Here is a 24,060-nt window from a genome sequence, read left to right as displayed (position 1 = left end):
GCCTGCCCCACTCCTGCTTTACAGGTGAAAATAGAGCAACAGGACCGCTGAGTCTTTGACTTTATTTATTTTCTGCTGTGTTTTACTTGCATCTATTTGAAAGACTGAGTGTAAACACAAAAAAACCAAACATTTTATGTGCTGGAATGTGCAGAAAATAGGTTTAAATGTTAAACTAATTTCTTCCAGTCAGAGAAAGTTGCAGATAATTAAATTTTTGCTTGATGCATAAAGTTAAAAGATTAAAACTAATAAAACAAGTTTTAAAAAGAGACTTTTCCATTTGATTACATTTTGTATGATGATTATGCAGAAAAAGTAGAATTGGGCTGAAAGATCTATCACTTTATCACCTACTCAGGTTGGAAATCGTGTTTTTAAAAAGTAACTAAGTAACTAAGTAATTAATTACTTTTGAAAATAAGTAATCAGTAAAGTAACGGGATTACTTTTGGGGGGAAGTAATCTGTAATTAGTTACTGATTACTTTTTTCAAGTAACTTGACCAACACTGGTCTTCCTCGCCTCAGCCCAACCAGTTGCTGTAGACGACTGCCCTACTTGACAATTCTGGCTCAGGGATAAAATACTTATTTCACTCAGTGTCATGTAAATCAGTTAAAAAAAATTATGAAGTGTGTTCTGACTGAACTTGCTGTTGACTCTATTAGATGAAAAGATATTTTTTGGCATTAGCAAACTGAATTACAGGTTCTTGTGAGGGGAAGGCACATGAACACAGGAGTAACCAGACTTTCTGCATCTTTGAGAACCTCACCTCAACTGTGCGTCTGACTGGAGGAAATAGCTTTAGCACAGTACTACTGCAGTATCAGTACTACTGCAGAATAAGACAATAATCGCAGTCTTTGGAAAATACTTTTACTACGCCATGTACTTAAAACTGTCAGACATAAAGTCGTTGTAATGTACGACTGCTGGCTGGATTTCTTGTTGTTGGTTAGTGATTTTAGCAGCCTTTGTTACACAAGCACCACCTCGCAGGATGACACAATAGAAATAACTCATTTGGTTTTCTTCTGGCTGCCTCCAACAGTCCATGTGTGTCAGGTTAATTGTACAGGTACAGTAAATGTAGTGTTTGAAGAGTACACAATGTGAATGGGTGAATGTGACTTGTAGTTTAATATGCTTTGAGCAGCCAAGAAGACTAGAAAAGTGCTATATAAGTTCCAGTTTAACCAGTGGTTTGCTTACAACCTGTAAAATGCAGTGTATGTTTCTTGCCCTTCCTTTTTGCTGTTGACACATAGTCAGTGCAATGCCACTGGATAAACCTCAGAGCACAAGATGCCTGTTTGATGCAGGAAGTGTACTGTGAAGGTGAGGAGATGCTTGATGCTTGTAAAAGCTCGCTGACATGATGCACGAAGCCACCTGATGAAATCTGTCTACAAAGACAAACTTTGTGGGTGGATTACATGAGTAGCACTAATGTTTTACTAACTTTGAAGTACAATAATGAAACAGATGCCCCACTTAACACAAAGTGTTCTGTAGTAAACATAAATAAGGCCCATACAGTAAAAATGTCTGCCACCCTGCTGCTGCTGCTGAACTCTCTCTGGCAAATGCTTGACACTGCTTACGTAAATAGGCTTCTTTTAAAAATGGCTCTATTTGCATGACAAAGCCCGATGGTTTCAGGGTGGAGGGCAGAAGGAGAGGGAGGAGTTTGAGTCTGTCGCAAAGAGGAGGCAGGACAGACTGGGATTGTTGGACAGATGCACTGGGATCGCCAGCTCTCTCCCAGTCAGGAGATCAGACTGCACTGCAGGGTATATCGAACACTGTGGTTGAGGTATTAGCGGTACTCGTCTGGATTTGGGTTCCATTATCCGGTGTAGCTGGATCTTGTTCCCATATTACCTCACACTACTTTTTGTACTGGTTGGAGGAAAGAAGGGATTTAACATCTCCCATAAACTGGGAAAAAATTGAATATTTGCGAACCAGCTGTGGAAGAGTGACACATGCTTGCCACCAGCACTGTCATGCACTGCTCACAGCAGCATCTGGAATGTTTATGGCTTAAATGCTCATAATCAGTGGCGTTTATCTAGATTTAGCAGAAATATAATTCATAATTGCACTGGTGACCTGAATGGTTTATTACAGCAGAACGCTACACTGGCTTAGAGATGATGGGAACCCTGCTTACTGGACTCATACTCTTCCTGTTTGAGGTAATAACCTTCTCATTTTTCCATAATGATTTAAATTGATACAAATTATTTGATGTGTGATTTTTTCATTGTTGTTACCTTTTTTATGTAAAAACAAAAACCCCAAACAAACATTTAAAACATGGAAATCCAAATTATTTTAATTTGGTATTTTGGTGAACTGGTTTCCTTTGTCCTGTAGGTGGGATGTGAAAGTGAGCCGACACATGCCGTGCCAGAAAGAGTAGAGGGCTCAAATGGTGAGAATTCTGGCTTCTCCACTAAAGGCTAAATAAAATCTCTATATTATCCATGTTTAATGAAACTTCATGTATATGTCTGACTTTCTAGGAGAAACACTGGTGTATCTGACACCACACTGGGCTTTCCAGCTGGTCAATGACTCGCTGTCCTTCTCTAGGGCCGACAGCTTCTGCAGAGGGCGGTTTAGCTCTCTCATCACCTCAGACCAGAAGGAAGTTCTGGAGCTGCTTCGGCAGGCTGGACTTCATTCCTCCGTCTGGGTCAGGGATTCCAGCAGAGTAGCCTCCAAGCCTGTGGCGCTCTCCCAGCAGTGTGAGTGAAAACGCAGTTTTAAGCTGCAGATTTTTGTTTTGTTTTGTTTTACGTGAAACACCTTTTTGGTCTCATCTTTCAGATTTGCAGTTCTCAGCTCTAAAGTTTCCAAAGGAGTCGCGTGACGGCTTTGCACACGTCAACAAGTCCTTCCCAGCCCTCTCATCTGTCAGTGTTTGTGTTCGAGTTCAGTGGGACCCATGGTGGAGTGAGGTGTCGACCATATTTTCCTACGCTGCACCTGTCTTTACCAATGAGTTCCAGCTGCGAGGCCAAGCAGACATGCAGGGTCGCATTTTGCTGGCGCTCATCATCCATGGGAAGCACCTACCATACAAGGCATCCTTCCCAAATGATGGTGCGTGGCATCAAATCTGTGTCACATGGCAGCAGAGTGGTGGCCACTGGGCTACCTATGTGGACGGAGACAGGAAAGACACAGGCTCAGACACAGACACTTCCAGGGATATCTACGGTGATGGGATTCTGATCCTGGGGCAGGACCAAGACTCTTTTGGCGGGAATTTTACAGAGCCTTTCTTTGGAAATATAACTGACCTAAATGTCTGGAACATGTCTTTGGAATCACACCATGTCCGTCTGCTAAATGAATGTTCACCAGTCACCCAGGACCTGCTTTTCAGTTGGAACCTTGAGCTCCTTAGTAGCCACCCTGTGGTCAAAGAGGTGCAGGCCCGATTGTTTTGCCCGGGTAAGATGACTCCTTTTAAAATCTATAACTTAAATTTATTCTCTGCTAATAAGAGCTGTTGTATGTTGGTATACTTTGTTGGCCTTGTCAACCTTGCTTTGATGATTTTTGCTCTACTTTATGAAGGAGAAATACAAAGTAAAGTAGATTTTTTAAAAATATGCACAATGTCAGACGGTTAAAGTCAAACTGCCTTGAAAGCTAGCAGAGAAGTGTAATAATTAGACAGTGTTCAAATTTAAAAATGAATGACAACTAAAAAAATAAAAAATGAAATATAAAATAGTCCCAGGTAGCGCAAACTATCCAGTAAACTATAAAGATTTGATCTAAAACTGGTAAATATTTAAAATTATTGTAGGTTAGTTAGAAGTAACAGATAAACAAAATGTCACAGCTAAAACAGAATAACATACAAGCAACTGAAAGACAAATAAATTATGAATAAATAGTTAAAAATGTTAAATAATTGTAACAGCTAAACAGCTGTGATGAGTAAGTAAATTTAAGGTTAATAGGACAGCTAAACGTAATCTGTGCATTTTATTAAAGAACTGCAAAAGCTAAAATAATGACTAAAAAGTAATTATGTAAAGGTTAAGCTGGCCACGTGTAACACAGAAATAAAGCTGAATCCACTTCATTCAGTTTGATCTACTTAGTGGCAATTCACAACAAAAGTCAACCTGGTTTGGCCACCAGGCTGACAGCCTAGCTTACAAGAACAAATAAACAGTTGAGCTGACAGTAACCCATGTAAAAGGTAGTCATTGGATAAAACAGTCAAGGGGCTGAAATAGTTACTTTTTTAAGAATGCGACAAAAAATACTTGTGTAAAATAACAGTAAACAGTTAAAATTTCACTGATGTATAGTCACCAGTAAAATTAAACTATGAAAAATAATTACATCCTGTTATTCTAACTATGGAGGAACTGATTCTAACTGTACTGTCTACACAAAAAAGAAAATCTTTATAACTCTTTCATGTGTTCTTACACAAAGCATCACAGAAAAGCCTTTCTGTCACATTCTTACTTTAGTATAAAACCAAAGAATTAAATTTATACAGGAAAAGTCTGGGATGCTTCCAGAACGAGCAGAAAGAAAGTGTGCAGGGAGGGCTGGATGACTGCAGGGGATTCCCAGAGCTCAGTCAGTGTGTGGGGGGGCGGCTTGGGAAGGAACAGCTCCTAGCAGTGTTGACTACTCCCCCATATTTCCTCTTACTAGATCTGAGCAGTTTTTTTTCTTATCAGCACTAAGATAGGTTTCATTTGTGTTTGCACATTACCCAGATGCAATTTGATATAATTTAAAACCATTATTCAGTTTTCTGCTTTAATCAAATGTCATACCCTGTCCATTAATTCTCACCTAACAAGGCTTCAGATATTTTTTTCATACTAACTCTTGTCTTGTGTGACCATTGGTACGTGTTTGCAGCAGTGCACCAGCAGGTGGAGCTACAGGGCTGCAGAACATTGCAGGGCTGGTCAGCTGAGCTTCCACAGTTGGGTCTGACGGACTGCCTGGATCTCCTGCCTTTCATCTGCAGGAGCAGCAGAGGTGAGCCTCACAGGCTGTACGCTGCAGAGGTCTGGTACATGATGTGACTTATTTAACCTTCCACCAGTTTAAGCCATTTACAGTTTTTTCTGAATGCTTAAACCCTAACTGTGATTCTTACAGCACAATTTCTAAAACTATTAATACTTGTAGCAAAACCACTGACTGAGTGTGCAAAACAAAAAGCACAAACACTGCTTTGCACTCAGTTTGCCATTTTGTAACACACACTTTGCAAACCTGTAGCTACAATCCACTGCACAGCACTCTCTTTGCAGAACTGTAAACACAACTCACTGCTTTACACTCGATTCCCAAATGATCAACACACTCCTAGCAAAACTGTACACATTTACGGCCATTATTTACAGTATTTTGCCAACTGTCTGGCACACTGCCACATGTGGAAACTGTTTTAGATAATTAGTTCACTTTGCAATCAGCCTAAGCACTATAATACAGGTAAGCTGTGTGTGCGGAGTACAATGGAGGGAGCAGGAAGAGTGAGAAGTAGAGGAGGCCGAGGAAGAGGACGTGGAGGTGAAGAAGTAGGACGAAGAGGACGACAAGGACAAGGAGGAGCAAGAGGAGGACGAGGAGGGGGGAGAGGACGAGGAGGGGGGTGAGGAAGGGTAAGAAGAGTAAGAAATAGAATTGCTGATGACATCAGAGCTACAATAGTGGACCATGTCATCAACCGTGGAATGACCCTGAGGGAAGCTGGCCAACGGGTCCAGCCTAACTCGAGCCGCTACACTGGAGCAAGTATCATAAGGACATTTTGAAATGAGAGTCGGTGAATACAGTCACTTTGCACTAAGATCTGTAGCACTGCCGTATGCTAATGAGAAACACACCAATACCATAGATGTAAAAATATTGAAATTGTTACTTTACAGAGTTGCTAGATGAGCAGATGCTGGGGGCAGAGGAAGCATGTTCACTGCAGACCAGATTGCAAATAATCCTATACTTGGAAATAAACACTTGTGTTTGTTTTGATGTGTTTGAATAAACACCAGTACTTGAAGTTTGGATCCCTCTATGCTTATGGATCTATGACAGCAGTATGAGCTCAAACTGACATAGCCTACCTTGTGCACAGAGAAAGCAAAAGCCAGATGTGTTTTGTATTCATACCATCAGTGTGCAGTTGGTGCATTGTGTGCTTATTAATGTGATGGCTTGTGTTAACTGTTGGATACGAAAATACCATTTTTACAAAGGTGTGGAGAGTTACAGTTTTTTCTGATTGCTTACAGTTTTTGCCCACTGCTTGAACACATTTTGCAAAACTCCGCTCTCTGTGCCAAAACTGTACACACAAGTACACACGACACAACACTGGGAAATATACCATTCACATCTGCACCAAATTGAAACTCTACTCCCAAAACCTAAACTCTGCTATCAAAACCTGACATTCCTTTGTCAAAATGTAACTCTGTTGACAAAATGACACATACTTGCATCATATGCAAACACTTACAGAGCAGGAGGAACACACTAGTCTCCTTTATATAAAACACTGCAGTCTTTGATTTCCATTGTTTATTCAGAAGGCACATTTACAGGAGACACATTTTCAAACAACCAAAAAAGCAAATAGACCTACTCAATAGTGTACATCGCAGTACCATGAATTCAGATAAAGCAAAAAAAACAACAACAACACAATAATACTGCAATAGAAAAAACACTATACTGTAAACACAAAAAACCATGACAATTGTGCATAAGTGGGCTCATGGATCCCGCCGTCTGTTGGGGTCTGGCCACAGGACCTCATCAACATCGCAAGCAGTGTCTTCTCCCGCTAGGCACCGGGGAAAATATCCTCTTCCATGTCAAAACCATCCATGGATTGCTGTCACCTGAATGTCGCCGCAGGCCTGTTCCATTGCCTGCAGAAGAGGCATGCGGGCATGTGGTTGGCGGTCATATACTCGCCATCTCCAAGCCGAAAAAAAATTCCTCTATAGGGTTCAAAAATGGTGAGTAAGGGGGCAAGCATACCACTTCAAATTGATTGTGGTTGGAGAACCAGGCCTGGACCAGAGCAGCCCGATGGAAACTGACATGATCCCATATCACCACAAACCTGGGCTGATCTGGTCTGTTCTGTACAACTATATCATGGAGAGCATCTAGAAATGTGAGTATGTGTTGGCTATTGTATGGACCTAGTATTGCATGATGGTGCAGAAGTCCTCGAAGGCATATGGCGGCACATAATGTGATGTTTCCCCCGCGCTGCCCTGGGACGTGCACAATTGCCCTTTGGCCAATTACATTACGACCCCGTCGTCTTGTTTTGCTCAGGTCGAATCCAGCTTCATCAATGAAAATGTATTCATGAGGCTGTGCAGCTCCATCCATGGCCAAGATTCTCTGAAAAAAAGGGGAACATATCACTGTACTACAGTGCTACACATACAGGACCCTCACCCATCACACAGGTACCTGTGTAGCTCTCAGAATAGATCCATGTGGTACTGATATGGTACATATTCAGCTGCTACTGGACTTCACCAATACTCTATTGTAAATGTAAGGGACAGTTACACGTACCCGTACATATTCAGCTCGAAGTCCTTTGACCCCGTCACTGTTCCTCTCGAATGGGACTCTGTAGAGCTGCTTCATGGTGATGCTGTGTTTACCCAAGATGCGTCTGATGGTGGTGATGCTCACATGGTCTATGTTGCTGAACACTCGCCTGTCTGCAAGTATTTTCCGTCGTAGCTGGTGGAGACGGATGGCATTGTCTGCCCTCACTAGGTCCACAACGGCAAGTTCCTGCTGTTGTGTGAACAGGCGTTGGCGTCCTCCCCCAGAAGGTCTTCGGGTCATTCTGGAGGAATACAACCACATATTGTCATCGGTTTGCTTATTTTTCTTACAGTACTTTACTGTATGTACTGTGTCATCCACTGTACAACACTGTACTTCAATATAAGGAATCAGCCACTTTGGCTGCAAAAGGAGCATTAGCACCCCGTACACTTGATATGGTAATGTGATATACTGTAGAACAGTGCTATGAAACCATCTGAGTAGAGCAGAAGGTATGGAGGTGAAGACAGACCTGTTTTCTAGTCGGAATGTTCGTATTACAGATGCCACTGTGAAGCGGCTTAGATGTGGGTGGACTCTCTGCCCAGCTTCCCTCATAGTCAGGCCATGGTTGATGACATGGTCCACCAAAGTTGCTCTTATTTCATCAGAAATATGGGTCCGTGCATGGCCTCTTCGGCCTCCTCCTCCTCTTCCTCCTCCTCCTCCTCCTCCTCCTCTACCTCTTCCTCTTCCTCTTGCTCTCCCTCCATCCATGCTTGCAAAGTTCTTGAAATGGCTACGCTGAGGGCTTTTTGTGGTTGGCTAATTGGTGTTTGGTTTTGCAAGTAAGTGCCTTCAGGTGTGTATTTGAGTGGTTGCAATTACCCGATGTGTTTTGTATTTTGGATACATGTGTTTTCCGAATGGCACCCTGAAATTTCATTTTGTGAGCGAAGTGTCTTATGTATGAAATAGAGTGTAGCATGCAGGACCATGTGTGTTGCATAAAGGAGTAGGTGTGTTGCATAATTGGTACTGGGGTGCAAAGCAGCGCTTTTGTTTAAGGTAGGGGTACATGTGTTTGAGGTATGGTAACAAAAGCTTCAACTTGTGTTACTTTAGTCTAGGCATGGGTTTATAGTGTTTAAGCAACGGGCAAAAACTGTAAGCACATTTTTTGTAACTATTGGCTAATTTTGCCAAACTCTTCACACAAATAAGAAAACCTGTCACCCAATCATCAAAACATTGTAGTTCTCTTGCAAAAGCAAACACAGCTAGACTAACTCTTCACACCTTCGTAAAAATGGTGTTTCCGTATCAAACAGTACACACAAGCCATCATCTACTAAGCACACAATGCGCCAACTGCACACTGATGGTATGAATACAAAACACATCTGGCGTTTGCTTTCTCTGTGCACAAGGTAGGCTATGTCAGTTTGAGCTCATACTTCTGTCATAGATCCATAAGCATAGAGGGATCCAAACTTCAAGTACTGGTGTACTTGAAACACATCAAAACAAACACAAGTGTTTATTTCCAAGTATAGGATTATTTGCAATCGCCATAATGACTATATGGGTTACTTGGTCTGCAGTGAACATGCTTCCTCTGCCCAGCATCTGGTCATCTAGCAATTCTGTAAAGTAACAATTTCAGTATTTTTACATCAATGGTATTGGTGTGTTTCTCATTGGCATATGGCAGTGCTACAGATCTTAGTGCAAAGTGACTGTACTCACCGACTCTCATTTCAAGATGTCCTTATGGTACTTGCTACAGTGTAGCGGCTCGAGTTAGGCTGGACCCGTTGGCCAGCTACCCTCAGGGTCATTCCACGGTTGATGACATGGTCCACTATTGTAGCTCTGATGTCATCAGCAATTCTATTTCTTACTCTTCCTACCCTTCCTCTCCCCCCTCCTCGTCTTGCTCTTGCTCCTCCTTGTCCTTGTCGTCCTCTTCATCCTACTTCTTCACCTCCACGTCCTCTTCCTCGGCCTCCTCTACTTCTCACTCTTTCTGCTCCCTCCATTGTACTCCGCACACACAGCTTACCTGTATTATAGTGCTTAGGCTGATTGCAAAGTGAACTAATTATCTAAAGAAGTTTTGACATGTGAAAGTGTGCCAGACAGTTGGCAGATTAGTGTTAATGATAGCCATACATGTGTATACTTTTGCTAGGAGTGTGTTGGAAATTTGGTAATTGAGTGTTGTGCAGTGAATTGTGCCTACAGTTTTGCAAAGTGTGTGTTACAAAATTGCAAACTGAGTGCAAAGCAGTTTTTGTGCTTTTAGTTTTGCAAACTCAGTGAGTGGTTTTGCTATAAGTCTGAATAGTTTTAGAGATTGTGCTACAGGAATCACAGTTAGGGTTTAAGCATTCAGAAAAAACTGTAAGCAGGGTTGTTCACTTTTACAAGAAAACTACAATGTTTTGCTGATTGGGTGAAGAGTTTTCTTATTTGTGTGTAGAGTTTTGCAAAAATAGCCAATAGTTACAAAAAATGTGCTCAAGCCATCAGAACAAACTGTAAATTTGAGCGTTGAAATCAGGTCAGGGTCACATCTTTCCTGTTTGCATGCAACTTTCAGCTGTGTTGGAAACATTTTGACACATGAGCTGTAAAGATGCTTTGTTAGAGGAGTTGATGCTGTACTCCTTCAAAAAACAAAACAAAACCATGATGACCATGAAAATGATCCTCCATGTTTTCTACACTGACTTCCTACACTGTATCCCCCCCCCCTCCCCCCCCCCCCCCCCCCCAAGTTTCTTCTAAATGTTGATCAAAAGAATTGATCTATGGTAAAAAAAAAAAATGGTTTCAAGCAGGGTTGCTGGAGTTACAGTCCTCGACTGAGCATTAATACTGAGTAATAAAGTCTCAGTTCTTTGCCTCCTGTAACTAAATCACACTATCTGAGCTCTAAGTACGGGAGGTCACTTTTGATTTGGGTTTAGTGTTGTACTCTCGGAGGTTGCAGCAGGCCCAGGACTGAGTAATGATCTGTGAGCAGCAGTGCATGCTGCTCTTACTATATATCACCTACATTCATGTCATATTGTTTTTGGCACAGAGCGTTACCTGAAGATGAAGCAGATGAGTGACTCTCAGAGCTCTCAGCCCACTGCTTTCATGAGCCAGCTGATGAAGCTCTCCAACCAGAGCCAGGTACACTTCTACATGTTTTATATGTTTTATAACTGCACTGCATTTTTTATATCTTTATTTAAATCTAGTAACATACTTTGCATTGAAAAGTATCAGGAGACTGGTTCCAGAGCCCACACCGTGGGTTGAGGTGGACTTTATCTAGCTGGGACCTTTCAACTGCACTAACTCAGGCTCCTTCCACACCAGAGAGGTGACATTGCATGTAACAATTGCTAGTTCTGGTAGACAAGGATCGGTCCGCCAGGGTCTCTGCCCCTAGCCTCCCCTGGCCCAGAACACATTGCACCCAACCCCTAATGCGCCCCCTGAGGGTGGTGGGTCTACAAGAGGGTGGGCTCATGTCCCTTTTTCAGGCTGTACCCGGACTAATGGCTTGCTACCAGACACACACCCTACCCGGGCCTGGCTCCAGGACAGGGCCCCGGTAACCCTACCCCAGGCAGGCAGACAATTCCCTTGATCTCTGCTCATAGTGGGTCTGAATGACTCTTTGTCTGGTCTCCCCTGGTAGGGAGACGCTACCACAAACCCCTCCACCACGATAAGGGAGCGATTCACGGAGGGGTAACTGCAACATATGAAAATGAAATATTGATAGTGTGTCAGTGATATACAGGTCATGCTATCATTAGGAAATCAGACTGTTTTTTCTTTTTGTATGCTTTTGTGCAGTTAGTGTCTCCTGCCAACTACATGAATCTGCATTTTTTTAAAATGAAAAATAAATCTGAGATGACGCTGACTAATAACACAACTGTTATTTTTCACCTCCTAAACACATTGTGATCATATTGTTATTGTGCTATTTATGATAATTGTGACAATAATTGTGTCCAGACTGTATCCAGACTTTTTAAATTTGATTTCTTATTCTTTATCAGGCCTTTTCCACTTTCCAACAGGAAAACACCAATAAAAACACATGAACTCAACCTGATGTCACAGAAAGTTATTAGTAAATATTAATCACACTAAAAACTCAGCGTCGCTGTGTCCTCTCCTAGCTGATGCTGCCATCAGGGCTGAGCAGCCTGGCCCAGGCATCTGCCCTGCTTGACGTCTCTGTCCAGGCCCTGGAGGACACCCGGGACGAGGGACTGCAGCCAGCAGACATGATGTCCCTCATACAGCTTCTGTCTCTAACTGCAGACGTCCCCTCACAGCCATTTACCCATGACACTAACTACAGCCAGGACAACATACAGGAGCTCAGCCAGCACTTCATCAGCTTGGCTGACAGCATCATCAGTGAAGAAGACACCTTAAAGTGGCAAGCCATCAAAGAGGTAGTTCACACGGAGTGACTCTGATACTGACTGTGTGTTTTTACCTGCAGTGTCGCAATATCAGAAGTTTTTACACAACCTCAACTTGTCATTCAGACTGTACCAGAAGTGCTTAGAGTTCCTTGTTTTCCTGCCCTGTGGCAGTCCTGGTCAGGGTGTACCGGCCTGTCAGCCTGTGATAGCTGGGAGAGGCTGCAGCAAGCCCGCACTCCAGGATTGGGTGAACAGAAGGAAACTGATGGATAAAGGGTAAATGGACTGATTCTTACATAGTACTTTTTTACTCTACTTGAGTACTCAAAGCTTCATTTACCCTCATTCACAAATAAACACAGTCATCATTCTCTTCAGCATCTTCTGTTTGAACAGCCAGTTCCTCTAAGACCAAAAAATCTTTCCCTCTTTTTGTTATTAGAATAAACGTAAAGGTAGAAGATGCCAAATGATTACTTTCAGGATTGTTCAGGATACTTTTTCTAGTTTGCCAGAATCAGAATCAGAAAGACCTTATTTATCCCCACGGGCCAATTAAGATACAGCCAGGAAAAATGGGATGTGGCCCAAACCATAGCCTACGACAGTTATTCTAAACTTTAGGGATCATGTTCCATCTCTCAGGGAATTAATGCATATTTTGTTTCCAAATGTGTGCAATATATAACTCTACATCTGACCTGATTACTATTGTACAGTCAGACAGAAGAATGTAGTTGTCAGCCTTAACCCACTCTTCCTTTAAGGATCCGAAGCTCAAGTAGTAGGAATAGATTTTCAAATAAATGGAATAATGGCAGCTTCTAAATGGGAAACAAGTCTTTAAGGGTCATTATTCTTTGTATATGCTGAAGAACTGCTGCACAAACTCCTGCTCTCTCGCTCAACGTGGCTAAAATGGAGGCAAGGCAGGAAACGTCTGCTTAACTCATCGCTGATTATTCTGTTTGTTTTGATGTTTAGTACTCTCTATATTTGGAATTAAACCTTTGCTACATGTATTTAAAGTAACTTGAGTTAAAGTAACTAACAAAATAGTGGGTTCACATGTGATCTGTAAATTCTCCGTGGGAGTGGATTTAAGAGTGTGTGTGTGGTTCTCTATTCAAGAGCTGATCCTGATAAATTCAAAATACATTTAGAAGCAAAAATGAATTCACTGTCCTCTTCTATGATGCACACACAGATCGAATTCTGGTATTTCCTTTGTTTGTAAGTATTTGAGGTATGAAGTACTAACCTTTAGAAAGCACCAAAAACACACAGACGTAACACTTGTATCATCCACAGAAGTCGCATCCCTAAATATAAACAGTTAAATATAGATTTGCAAACCTTTTGTTAAGCCTATTGAAAATGTATTGAATTTTATATGCAATTAACATAAAATTAGTTTCAGGGATATAGTCCTGATGAGTACCTCAGATGATTAAAGGGCTTCAAACTCCCACCCAGGGTGCTCAGGAACGTCTACCCTTGCATCCTGAGTTGGAGCATCACCTCCTGGAAGTAGAAACACATCTGATGGAACCATTTGGTCCTCAGGAAGGTAGCTCATTCAGCTAGTTTAACCTCCTGAATCTGTAGGACAGACAGCAAACGTTACGCATCTGCAGCCAGGAGGACAGCAGGGGAACCAGCCACCTTAATAACAAGCTGCCATGTGCGGCTGCCAGGACAGAACGAATGAGGAGGAATGTTTACACTCAAGCCATAACGCTGCTAAATGGCACTGCAACTTAAGCCCCTACGTGCCAATTGTCCTCGGGCAGGGTACTAACCCGATGCATCCGTCAGAGTATAGAAAGGACTCGTGTAAAAAAAAAAAAAGTGCTTATGTGAATGAGGCAGCTTTCGTACAATCTTTGAGTGCTCAGAGTAGAAAAGTGCTATAAAACCCAGTCCATGTCACATGACCCAATCCCAGGTTCAACGAGGGGATAATGGCAAGAAAGGAGAGTGCTTGTACCTGAAAACTGAAATGTACTAAAGACGTGTAGAAATTGTTCTAGATGTCACTATGCTTTGCTGAATCTCATAACTGTTGGTACACTTTCTATTATTTATGGTCATCATATTATATTTATATTGATGGTCCATGGGCCACACTTTCAGGACCCAGGCATTACAACCTCACTGCTACGTAAACACCTGTGACTACATTCCCTAATTTGCGAAGCTGCTTTATGCTAAAATAACTTTTTAAACTTTGAGAACTAATTAATTGTACAAGTGGTTCCCTGCCTGCTGCACTTTCCAGAATGAGACAGCTGACTCTTGATTGATCCAGGATTGGTGATGTTTCTTTTCTTCGTCAGATGCTAAATAAAAGATGCTACATGTTAGATTGGCTTTGCCCAACCTTTATAATTTGGTGAAGAGAGCACTGGTCTAATCGCTGCTCAGTATCAAAAGATAGGAAGTGTGAGGACCAAGAGAAAGGCTGTTGTCCCACTTACGCTCCAGTGACTGGTTTTGTAGGAACATAGGTGTTATTTTCCTTCAAATCCACCAGAGGACAGTATGCTTCTATGGTTTGTGTTGTTCCAAGAGCTCAACATCAGCTTCAGTGATGAAGAACAGAGCTGATAAATTTAAAGTCTGCCTCCAAGTCATTGCTTAGTCATCCAGATTTTCCCAAATTTTCTCTAATTATTGAGTAAAAGCATCCATGTAACCCTGTTCACACTTGCTGCACTGTGTTTTCCCTCATCTCTGTCACCAGACTCTGTTATTTTTTCCTCCTCTGCTTCTGCACTATTGATGTGTATGGATCTGTATAAAGGTTGCCTTATGACAAGTGTTTCTCTCAGCACTTTGCCTCCCTTCCCCCTCAGAACTCGCAGTGCTCCAAGGCCAACTCAACGCAGACTCAATGATGAGCCATTTAAAAAAGCTGTGCATGTGCTCATCCATAAACCTCCCTCTCTTGCTCTGCTCCCAGCTGTCTCCAAGGCTCAGTTCTTCAATGGGCAAATTGAAATCAGAATGCAGGTTTTCAATACAGACAACAGGAAATCTCTGATTGTGCGCTGCATTATAGGCCCATCCACTGAGGTGTGTACGTGCCCAGTTCTGCTGCAACAGTGTGGGAAACAGTTAAGAGGATAAAAGTACTGTATGAATGGCCATTTTGAGATCTGCCTTCTTTGGTTTGATGACTGCCGTGAGCAGGCCATAGTGGGCACGTGTCACTGCTGCTAACCTGCTCGTGGTCTGTGTTTGAGGTGGTGAACGGCCCCATGGATGTGGTCAAACGCATTGACCACATGGTGACCAGCCTGAGCCCTCGCTTAATGGCAGAGACCAATCACCTAACTATCCGCAGCCCCAACATCAGTGAGTCTATCTCTCTCTCTGACACACACACACACACACACACACACACACACACACACACACATTAGAATGGCTTAAATGTGAAAATAGAGCAGAGGAATTTGGACACAAAGGTATAACAGATACAGGCAGTTTTAGAAAGCTTCTGAAAAAATGCAATTATGTAACAAATGACCTTCAGAAAGATGAGATCTATTCACCAGTGATGACAGAAACACAATAATAGAACATAAAAAGGAGTTTTGTACTGATAATCAAATACACGTTTAACAAAATGATATACTATGACTAACTGCAGAATGTATCTTAGCTTTAATTTTAAGATCGTAGACCTTTTTTCCAGCGTGTATTCATGAACATGGATCATAAGACACTGTTTAACAAAACTATTGAATTAGCTGTTTAGGAACTGCAGCCAGTTCAGTTGACAAGTATCATTTGAGCTATAAGGATGGTTTTTAATGAAATCCACTGTTATTATTCAGACACTGATGGATTAAACTGTATCCAAACGATGTTTAAACTGATCTGTTAGACACTTCCTTATTGCACTGCTCAAATGGTAAAATCTGCCATTGTCCTGTGGATTTTGATGTCCTCAGTGCAACTATGACAATTAAAGCTGATTGGCTACTGCTTTAACAAATTCTCCACAAACAAACAATGCACACCTGTGTACCTGTGTTTATTTTAAAGTTAAGTATATGCCTTCTTGTCTGCTGATGGTCACTTTGTGTAGTAATTTTTCACCTTTCTTCACTATGTGACACTAACTTAATATGACACAATATCTGAGGAAACTGAACAGTGCTGATTTTCTAACACTGGAATATTTCTAACATTTTGAGTTATTTTCCAGTGTTAGAAGATCAGCACTGCTCAGTGTTAGCCATTGTTAATCTTCAAAACTGACTAGGTTACTTTTAAACATATAACACTGTCAAAAGTGTTAATTTAACACTCAGAGGTGTGGACCCATATAGACACTCTCCAGTGTTAATTTAACTCTGGAGTTTTTGCTGTGTAGATATGCTGGGTGTATCACTTGGCTGCATGTCTGTCTATGGATGGATCTGTATTCATATAGATATTTAATTTATATTCTGTCTTTCTCCATTAAAATAACATTACCAATCAAATCACTATTGGCCCGCTATAAATCAACACCATCAAAACAAAGTCTTACAGTAAGTCCAAAGACAAGGATGAGACTGGATTAAGTCCCATACAGAGAAGCCTCCAACAATCAGATGACCCCCCCACCCACGAACAAGCACTGGCTGACAATGGAAAAGAAGAATATGAAGAATCACTGCAGAGTGACATCATTTTAACTCGCTCAGCCTGTTACAGCCTGTCCGTTGCTGTCATCTACTATCATCAGATCACAACAATCTCCTCAAGACGCTTTATATTGTAAGGTTGCTTTATATTAACGACCCTACGAAAATACAGAGAAAACCCCAACAATCAGGTGAAAAACAGGAAGAAAGAACTGGGGGACAGACATCTGCCACGATCGGTTTGGGATGAGGAGAAAGAGCAGGACAGAACACAGACTGTTAAAGAGAGCCAGGGATTAATTATAACAAACAATTGAATGCAAAGTGGTGGATAAACACAGAGAGGTAGTGAAAAGAGGTGAGCGAAGGAGAAAGACTCGGTGCATCATGGGAAGCCGACAGCAGCCTAGGCTTATTGCACCATCACTAAGGATGTATTCAAGGTCACCTGATCCAGGCATAACTATAAGCTTTTTTTTTTTTTTAAAGGAAAATTTAAAGCCTAATCTTAAACGTAGAAAGATGGTCTGTTTCCTGAATCCAGATTGGGAATTGGTTCTACAAGACAGGGGTCCTGACAGCTGATGGCATGACAGCTGTTTCCTGTTCTCCTTTTAAAAACCCAGGAACCACAAATAGGATGCAGTCTGAGGGGGAAGTGCTCTGTTGGGGCGATAAGGTACTGTGAGGTGTTTAAGTTGTGATGGGACATGAATATTCAAGACCTTGTATATGAGGAGAAGAAATAAATTCAATTCTTCATTTGATTTAACCAACTGGGGAATAAACAGTGATGGAGACATGACAGACTGGGAAGAAAAAGGACAAAGCACAGATCAGACAGATGGAGGCAGGACACAGAGACGAGACAAAGACAGACTGGACATGAAAAATGGAACAGAGATGAAAGCAAACAAGAACCAAAACTAGAAACATAAGTAACAAAACTCAGATGCTCTCAGACTGAATACAATTCAGTTCAATTCCAAAGAATCAATAACAAACACTGCATGCGGTCTGGGTCTTGGGATAAAATAACATAGTATTTTTTTAATATATACTGACTGGATGAACACATGAATGCAGCATTGGTCGTAGCAATTAAAAAACACGATGGAAAAACAATAAGCATGTAAACAATGCTCACTCTTAGCCTTGAAAAATAAAACATGGAGAAAATAAAAAATAAAATATGAGAGTAAAGTCCAAACTTCACTGAGCCAAATGTAAACATGGTCACTAACAAATTCTCTGAACTTTATTACCCACACCATAAAGCAGCTGACCCCCAACCCAACAATCATATGACCCCCCCAGTTTTTCCCTGTGTGTATTATTGTAGGGTCTACCTTACAATATAAAGCACCTCAAGGTGACTGTTGTGAGTTTGTGTAATTAATTGAATTGAATTGTAATTGAATTATAGAGAGTCTGAGACAAAACTACATGACAACAAAACCTCACAACACAAGGTCGTGTTCAGTTTCCTGTTATCACTTCAGAGTTCTGGTGGAAAAATTATTAAGAAAATGGCAACTGTGTAGCTTCTGGGTGACATCTTTAGTTTGAACTTATCACTAATAATAACATTAATAATAACATAATATTTAGTCTGAAAGTCACTGATACTAAAAGCAAAAGGCCGCAAATGTGATCTCCCACTCACAGATATGTAATAATTACAATCTAATATTCTGGTCTCATTTCTTTGTCTGGTTTGTTTTATTTGCTTTCAGGACTTTTTTAAATTTCTGATGATGTTTGAGTTATGTAAAAATACAAAATTGTAAAACTTATAAAGCTTGAAGCACCTCTGCAACAAGAAACTGTCTATTATTAGATTAAAGTCCTGGTTTGGTGCAGTATAGAAATAATGTTGCTACGGAAGATGTTCTATCTTGCTGAGGTGGCAAAGGTACAGACATTTTTGTATTTATGTAGAAGTACAGATACTTGAGTTAAAAAATACTCCAGTAAAAGTTGCAGTACTGATTCTACTTCTTTACTCAAGTAAAAGTGAAAAGGTACAGTCTCTGAAATGTACTCAAAGTAAGAAAGCAAAACGTATTATTCACAGGGAGAATGACTAATATTTTATTGTAAGATTATACTATATGTGATATTAACTGCACACAAACAGTTTGTGTGTTTGCTGATGTTTGTTGGGCTGGGTGAAAATGTGTACAAATGTTACGTTGTGTAGAAACATTACTCATGTTTATTCCTCTAGAAGCTCGACTACAACATATGGACACATGCACTCGGCCCAGTTTTACCTGCTAAGTATAAACGCTATAAATGATACTGCTGAGCCTGAAGTAACGGGCCTGCTTTGAAAATGTAAGGAGTAGAAAGTACAGATCTGTGTTAAAAATGTTGGGAGTAAAAGTAAAAAGTTGTCAGAAAAAATAATATTCATGTAAAGTACAGATAACTGAAAGTGCTGCTGACATGCAGTAACAAAGTATTTGTACTTCATTACTTCCCACCTCTGTATCTTAGCTTTCTGCTAAGATGTTTTCAGTCTTTGTAATTCACATTATTGTCATTGTTTTGAGACTTTGGTTTAAACCTGCTACTGAAAAAGTGTAAACGTGTGTTACTAAATGAATATAACACGAGTTGTAATATGTACTATAAGCATTAAAATGATGAATAATGTATCTAAACCTTTTTACTCCTGTTCGTAGAATTGGTGGTGCAGCAGCAGAAGCTGCAGGAAGTATTCAGAGGATCGAGTTTCTGTGGACCTGAAACAGAGACGCCAACCATCCTAGACTGTATTTCAGTCCCACATCAGAAGATGCAGGATCTCCATAACAATGGTTGGAGATTGCTACAAAAACCATCTTCCCTGTCTTGCTCTTCAAGCAAGCAAAAACAAAACATGTTCTTTTTCTTGGTTCAACCTGACAAACCTTTGCCATCGTATTTTATCACATGTGCAGGTTTCCATAAGCTCACGCTGGTCAACATGTGGTACGGCTCTCTGCGGCCTTTTTTCAATCCTGAGGAGAACATCACCATGGAGCCCACCGTCACTGATGGCAGCCAAAGGTAAAAGTTTAACCCACTGTCATGTGTTATCCATAAAGTTGTGACTGTGATGTAAAAAGATGGGACTTTTCAGCAAACATTGACATTTGATAAAATGAAAATTTCAATATAATTTACAGCACTGCAGTTTATGTTCACGTTTATATGGAGGATTATTCTGGAGTTATGTGAGAGAAGAAACTCCCGGGCAAAAGGCTTTAAAACCTGATTTGTTGAAATAATTCTTTTAGATGAATTTCGACTGGGTATTTGGTGCATATAGTTTTTAATGAAATTGCAGTTAATTTAGACCATGTTTCAAAGCAACTGTCCCAATAAGCACCTGGATCATTTATTCCCATTTAACACTCTGCATATCACTGGCTTGCATTAGCTGTTTATAGCCAACAGTCTGTATTGTTGATCATTTTTGGATAAAGTTTCAAAGAAAATACATTACTTTCTCTTATATTTTGATTAGTGTGAAGATTTAAGACAAAATCTAAGACTTTAGACAATATGCCACATATTTTGTTGATGACATCAAAGCATTAAAACACTGTGGTTTTAAGTGAGCCGCAGCACTCTTCACTATGAGAATGCCTGGCCTAGATGCATTTCAGCATGACTTGCTTCTTGATTTCAATCTAATATTATGATTCTTGCTAAAGTCCAATTTCATGATTTGAAAGCTTTATACTGACTTGGAGCTGAAGAATAGCCATCGTGGCTCATCAAATATCAGCTTATAAACTGTATAATTTCAATTCAGCTGAATAAAGAAGTAAAGCTCAGAACAGCAGCAGCAGGTCAGCTAACCTGTGACTTATTAGTAGTTGAGGCATTTCCCCATGTTGCCCACAACACCAGTATACAGGTATACAGTATCTCCACCTCCCATGCTTGAAAACCACCAAATTACAATCAGTTATTACTCAAGGTTTTAGCTTTATCTGTCAAAATGAAAAATTACAGCTGTATATTTATGTAAACTTTTTCATGAAAACTAAAGATACAGTTATTGGCTTCAGAGTGAGAAGCTGGAGAAACCAGTGAACTTGTGCATTGTAAAATTTCTCTGTTTATTTCAGTACAGAAATGGTTATAGCTTAGTCAGTTAGCTTTTTGCTGAGGTTGTAAATGACTATTTTCCTGTTTTAATAATACACCAAATACTTTTTTAATGTTGGGAACCAAGACATCAAGGAATTTCAAAGTGATACAGGATACACTAATCCAGTGTGCTATAGACATTTTAATGCTCTAGTTGAAAAAAGAAAACCTGGCTGGTATTACATTATTATATAAAAAATGTATTGCTAGACTGCATCAAGTTTTTTTCACCTTATAACCTATTTTTTTATTTTAAGAATTTCACACTGTACACAGATGTAAAAATAATTACATCCCTTACAAAAGTACACCATTTATCTTGATTCAAGTTTGATTAAAATAATATTAAAACACTGGTTCATTTATTATTATAATATAAAAATAGAGAGAACATGCACACACACACACACACACACACACACACACACATTGACATTCTTGATGAGCTTCATGAGGTCGTCATCTGTAATGTTTTCCAAAAGTCTTGAAGGACTCAAATTCGATTCTTGGTCAAATAACACGTACACGGCCTGTTTGGGGTCACTGACCTTTTCAAAAATAAATGATGGTCCAACTAAACGCAAACCAGGATGGCATGTTGCTGCAAGATTTTGTGTTAGCCATGCTGGCTCAGTGTGTGTTCATAACATCATAACAACAATCCTCCTCCTCCATGCTTCATGATGGAAACCATGCATGTAGAGACCATCCATTTACTGTTTCTGCGTTGCACGAAGACACGGCGGGTGAACTACTCTGCAGGAGGAGACAACAAATTAATGATGACTCAGAATGGTTTAGAATAACAGTCAACTTGCTGTTTTCTTTGAAATTTATATACCTCACATCCATAGCCAATTTAGAATCAGCAATTAACCTAACATGCATATGAACCCACACAGGCACAGGGAGATGCAAACTCCATGCAGAGAGGTCCCAGCTGACCGGGCAATTCAATCAGATAGCCTCCTTTCTCTGAAGCAACGTGCTAAATACTGAACAATTATGTTCTAGTCAAATCTACTATTTTATAATAAAGGTGATTAATTTCTGACTTCTCAGAGAAGCCCGGTGTGCTGGCTCAAATTTGGGTAAAAATGTGAATTCAGATCAATGATTTCAGTAATTTTTAAACAAACAGATGGCTCAACATCAAGTTTTATTGAATGGTACCCTCAAAACACGGACTCAGCATTAACAGTACTGAGGCAACCCCAGAATCCTGGCTTTTGAAGTTGAGTTACAAAGAAAAAGGCGTAGTTGAAACTGTCCAGTAGGCTCACTCTCATAAGCAATTCACTCTTAGTTTGACGCTTATTACTCACATGTGTTAAGTACAATAATAACTTCATGGAGAAAATCTGTGTGATACTTTACATTCCAAAAAGTTTAGGGAGTACATTCATTTTTTGTCATGGGCTGGGTCCAGTGTTTGAGTTTTTATATATTTTGGTATTCATTTGTGCCCTAGTTTAGTTCATCTAGTTAATTTCGAGGTTGCAGTTCAGTCCTTTGTTTCTTAGTTGTTTATGTCATCTCCTCCTGGTTCATGCGTCTACCTGTCATGTGTCATGTGTGTGTGGTTATGTTCAGTTCAGGTCACGTCTAATCCCCATGTTTCCTGTTTTACTTTGAAAGTCTGTGTCTAATGTCAGTGTATGTAGTTTCACTTTCCCTGTCCTGTCATTAGGTTCATGTGTATCAGCTGTTCCCCCTCATGTGTTTCCACTTCCCTTGATCATCTCTTATGTGTATTTAGTCTCTGGCTGTGTCCCAATTCAGGGTCTGCACGCTTGAAGTACGCGCACTACGCGTACTACGTACGGTGCATACTATAAGTACGAGAAGTGCGGAAGTGAGAGGCTTGTGAAATGGGACGGTCTAGCCTACGTAGCGCTGTTCAGGTTGCCTAGCAACCATGATACTAACCGCGAGAAACGTCTCATACAGCTGTGTTTGACAGAAATGAAGGAGAAAAAATGTTTTGTTGGTCATTCATTATTGTCATGACATCACTTTGATTAGTTGAGTATCTGAGGATATATATATATATATATATATATATATACACAAAAAAAAAAAAAAACCACCCAGCACGCCCCTGCGGGCGGTTTATCCTTCAAGCTCGGGTCCTCTACCAGAGGCCTGGGAGCTTGAGGGTCCTGCGCAGTATCTTAGCTGTTCCCAGGACTGCGCTCTTCTGGACAGAGATCTCCGATGTTATTCCCGGGATCTGCTATATTTTCTCATTTATTGTTTTTTCTTTATTTGTATTACTTTCTACATTGTAGATACATACCAAAGACATCAACTATATGAAGCAAGATATATGGAATTATGTAGCAAAGAAACAATTGATGAATAACTCTAAATATGTCTTATATTTTAGATTTCTGAAAGTAGCTGCCCTTTGCTTTGTTGACAGCGGTACAAACCCTTGGCCTTCTCTCAATGAGCTTCATGACGTAGTCACCTGAACTCGATTTCACTTCACAGGTGTGCCTTGTGAGGGTTTAGTTGTTGCCTTCTTAATGGAGCTGGGACCATCAGTTGTGTTGTATTTGACAACTGTTAGAATTCATATTATGGCAAGAACCAATCAGCTACGTAAAAAAAGGACAGTCCATCATCACTTTAACAACTGAAGGTCAGTGAGTCGAAAAATTGCTAAAACTTTGAATATGTCCCCAAGTGCAGTCGCAAAAACCATCAAGCACTATGACAAAACTGGCTCACATGAGGACCGCTGCAGGAAAGGAAGACCCAGAGTCCCTCTGCTGCTGAGGATACGTTCTTCCGAGTCACCAGCCTCAGAAATCACAAGTTAACGGCACCTCAGATTAATGCCACACAGAGTTCCAGTAGCAGACACATCTCTACATCAGCTGTTCAGAGCAGACTGTGTGAATCAGGCCTTTATGGTCAAATAGCTGCTGAGAAACCACGACTAAGGAAAAGCAACAAGTAGAAGAGATTTGTTTGGGCCAAGAAACACAAGAAATGGATATTAGACCTGTGGACATCTGTGCTTTGGTCTGATGAGTCCAAATTTGAGCTCTTTGGTTCCACCTGTGTGACACAGAAACGGGGAAATGGATGATCTCTACATGCATGGCTCCCATCATGAAGCATGGAGGAGGAGGAATGTTATTATGATGGTGCTTTGCTGGTGACACTGTTGACACACTGTGCCTTCAACATTGAAGGCACACTGAACCATC

General features: G+C 40.6%; 2 protein-coding genes across 2 annotated transcripts in view; one reads left to right on the top strand and one right to left on the bottom strand.

Annotated features, from left to right (window-relative positions):
• Positions 1–1,847: 1,847 nt before the first annotated feature.
• Positions 1,848–24,060, top strand: part of adgrd2 (adhesion G protein-coupled receptor D2) — a 58,130-nt gene continuing 35,917 nt past the window's right edge. Inside the window, exons 1-10 of the mRNA XM_085293284.1 lie at positions 1,848–2,207; positions 2,389–2,446; positions 2,538–2,762; positions 2,845–3,474; positions 4,921–5,043; positions 10,691–10,785; positions 11,793–12,074; positions 15,296–15,407; positions 19,381–19,515; positions 19,639–19,747. Coding sequence (XP_085149410.1) covers positions 2,163–2,207; positions 2,389–2,446; positions 2,538–2,762; positions 2,845–3,474; positions 4,921–5,043; positions 10,691–10,785; positions 11,793–12,074; positions 15,296–15,407; positions 19,381–19,515; positions 19,639–19,747 — 1,814 coding nt within the window. The 5' untranslated portion in view covers positions 1,848–2,162. The remainder of the gene's footprint in view (positions 2,208–2,388; positions 2,447–2,537; positions 2,763–2,844; positions 3,475–4,920; positions 5,044–10,690; positions 10,786–11,792; positions 12,075–15,295; positions 15,408–19,380; positions 19,516–19,638; positions 19,748–24,060) is intronic.
• Positions 6,878–8,067, bottom strand: LOC146561872 (uncharacterized). The gene is made up of 2 exons (XM_085293287.1): positions 7,615–8,067; positions 6,878–7,434 (listed from the first exon to the last, which is right to left on the bottom strand). Exons 1-2 carry the CDS (start codon positions 8,032–8,034, stop codon positions 6,982–6,984), a joined length of 873 nt encoding a protein of 290 aa, XP_085149413.1. The 5' UTR covers positions 8,035–8,067; the 3' UTR covers positions 6,878–6,981.

The sequence above is a fragment of the Mchenga conophoros genome, linkage group LG12, assembly GCF_057382185.1.
Source record: "Mchenga conophoros isolate Kocher_MC1m ecotype Shallow Benthic linkage group LG12, M_conophoros_male_GT1.1, whole genome shotgun sequence".
Classification (NCBI taxonomy): domain Eukaryota; kingdom Metazoa; phylum Chordata; class Actinopteri; order Cichliformes; family Cichlidae; genus Mchenga; species Mchenga conophoros.
The sequence above is the reverse complement of the archived record's forward strand: the minus strand, read 5'-3'. Positions and strand labels throughout refer to the sequence as shown.

Coding starts and splice junctions, on each gene's coding strand:
- LOC146561872 (XM_085293287.1), bottom strand. CDS start 8,034: ATGCTCCTTTTGCAGCCAAAGTGGCTGATTCCTTATATTGAAGTACAG. Junction 7,435..7,614: donor TTCGAGCTGAATATGTACGG/GTACGTGTAACT, acceptor CCTTTTTTTCAG/AGAATCTTGGCCATGGATGG.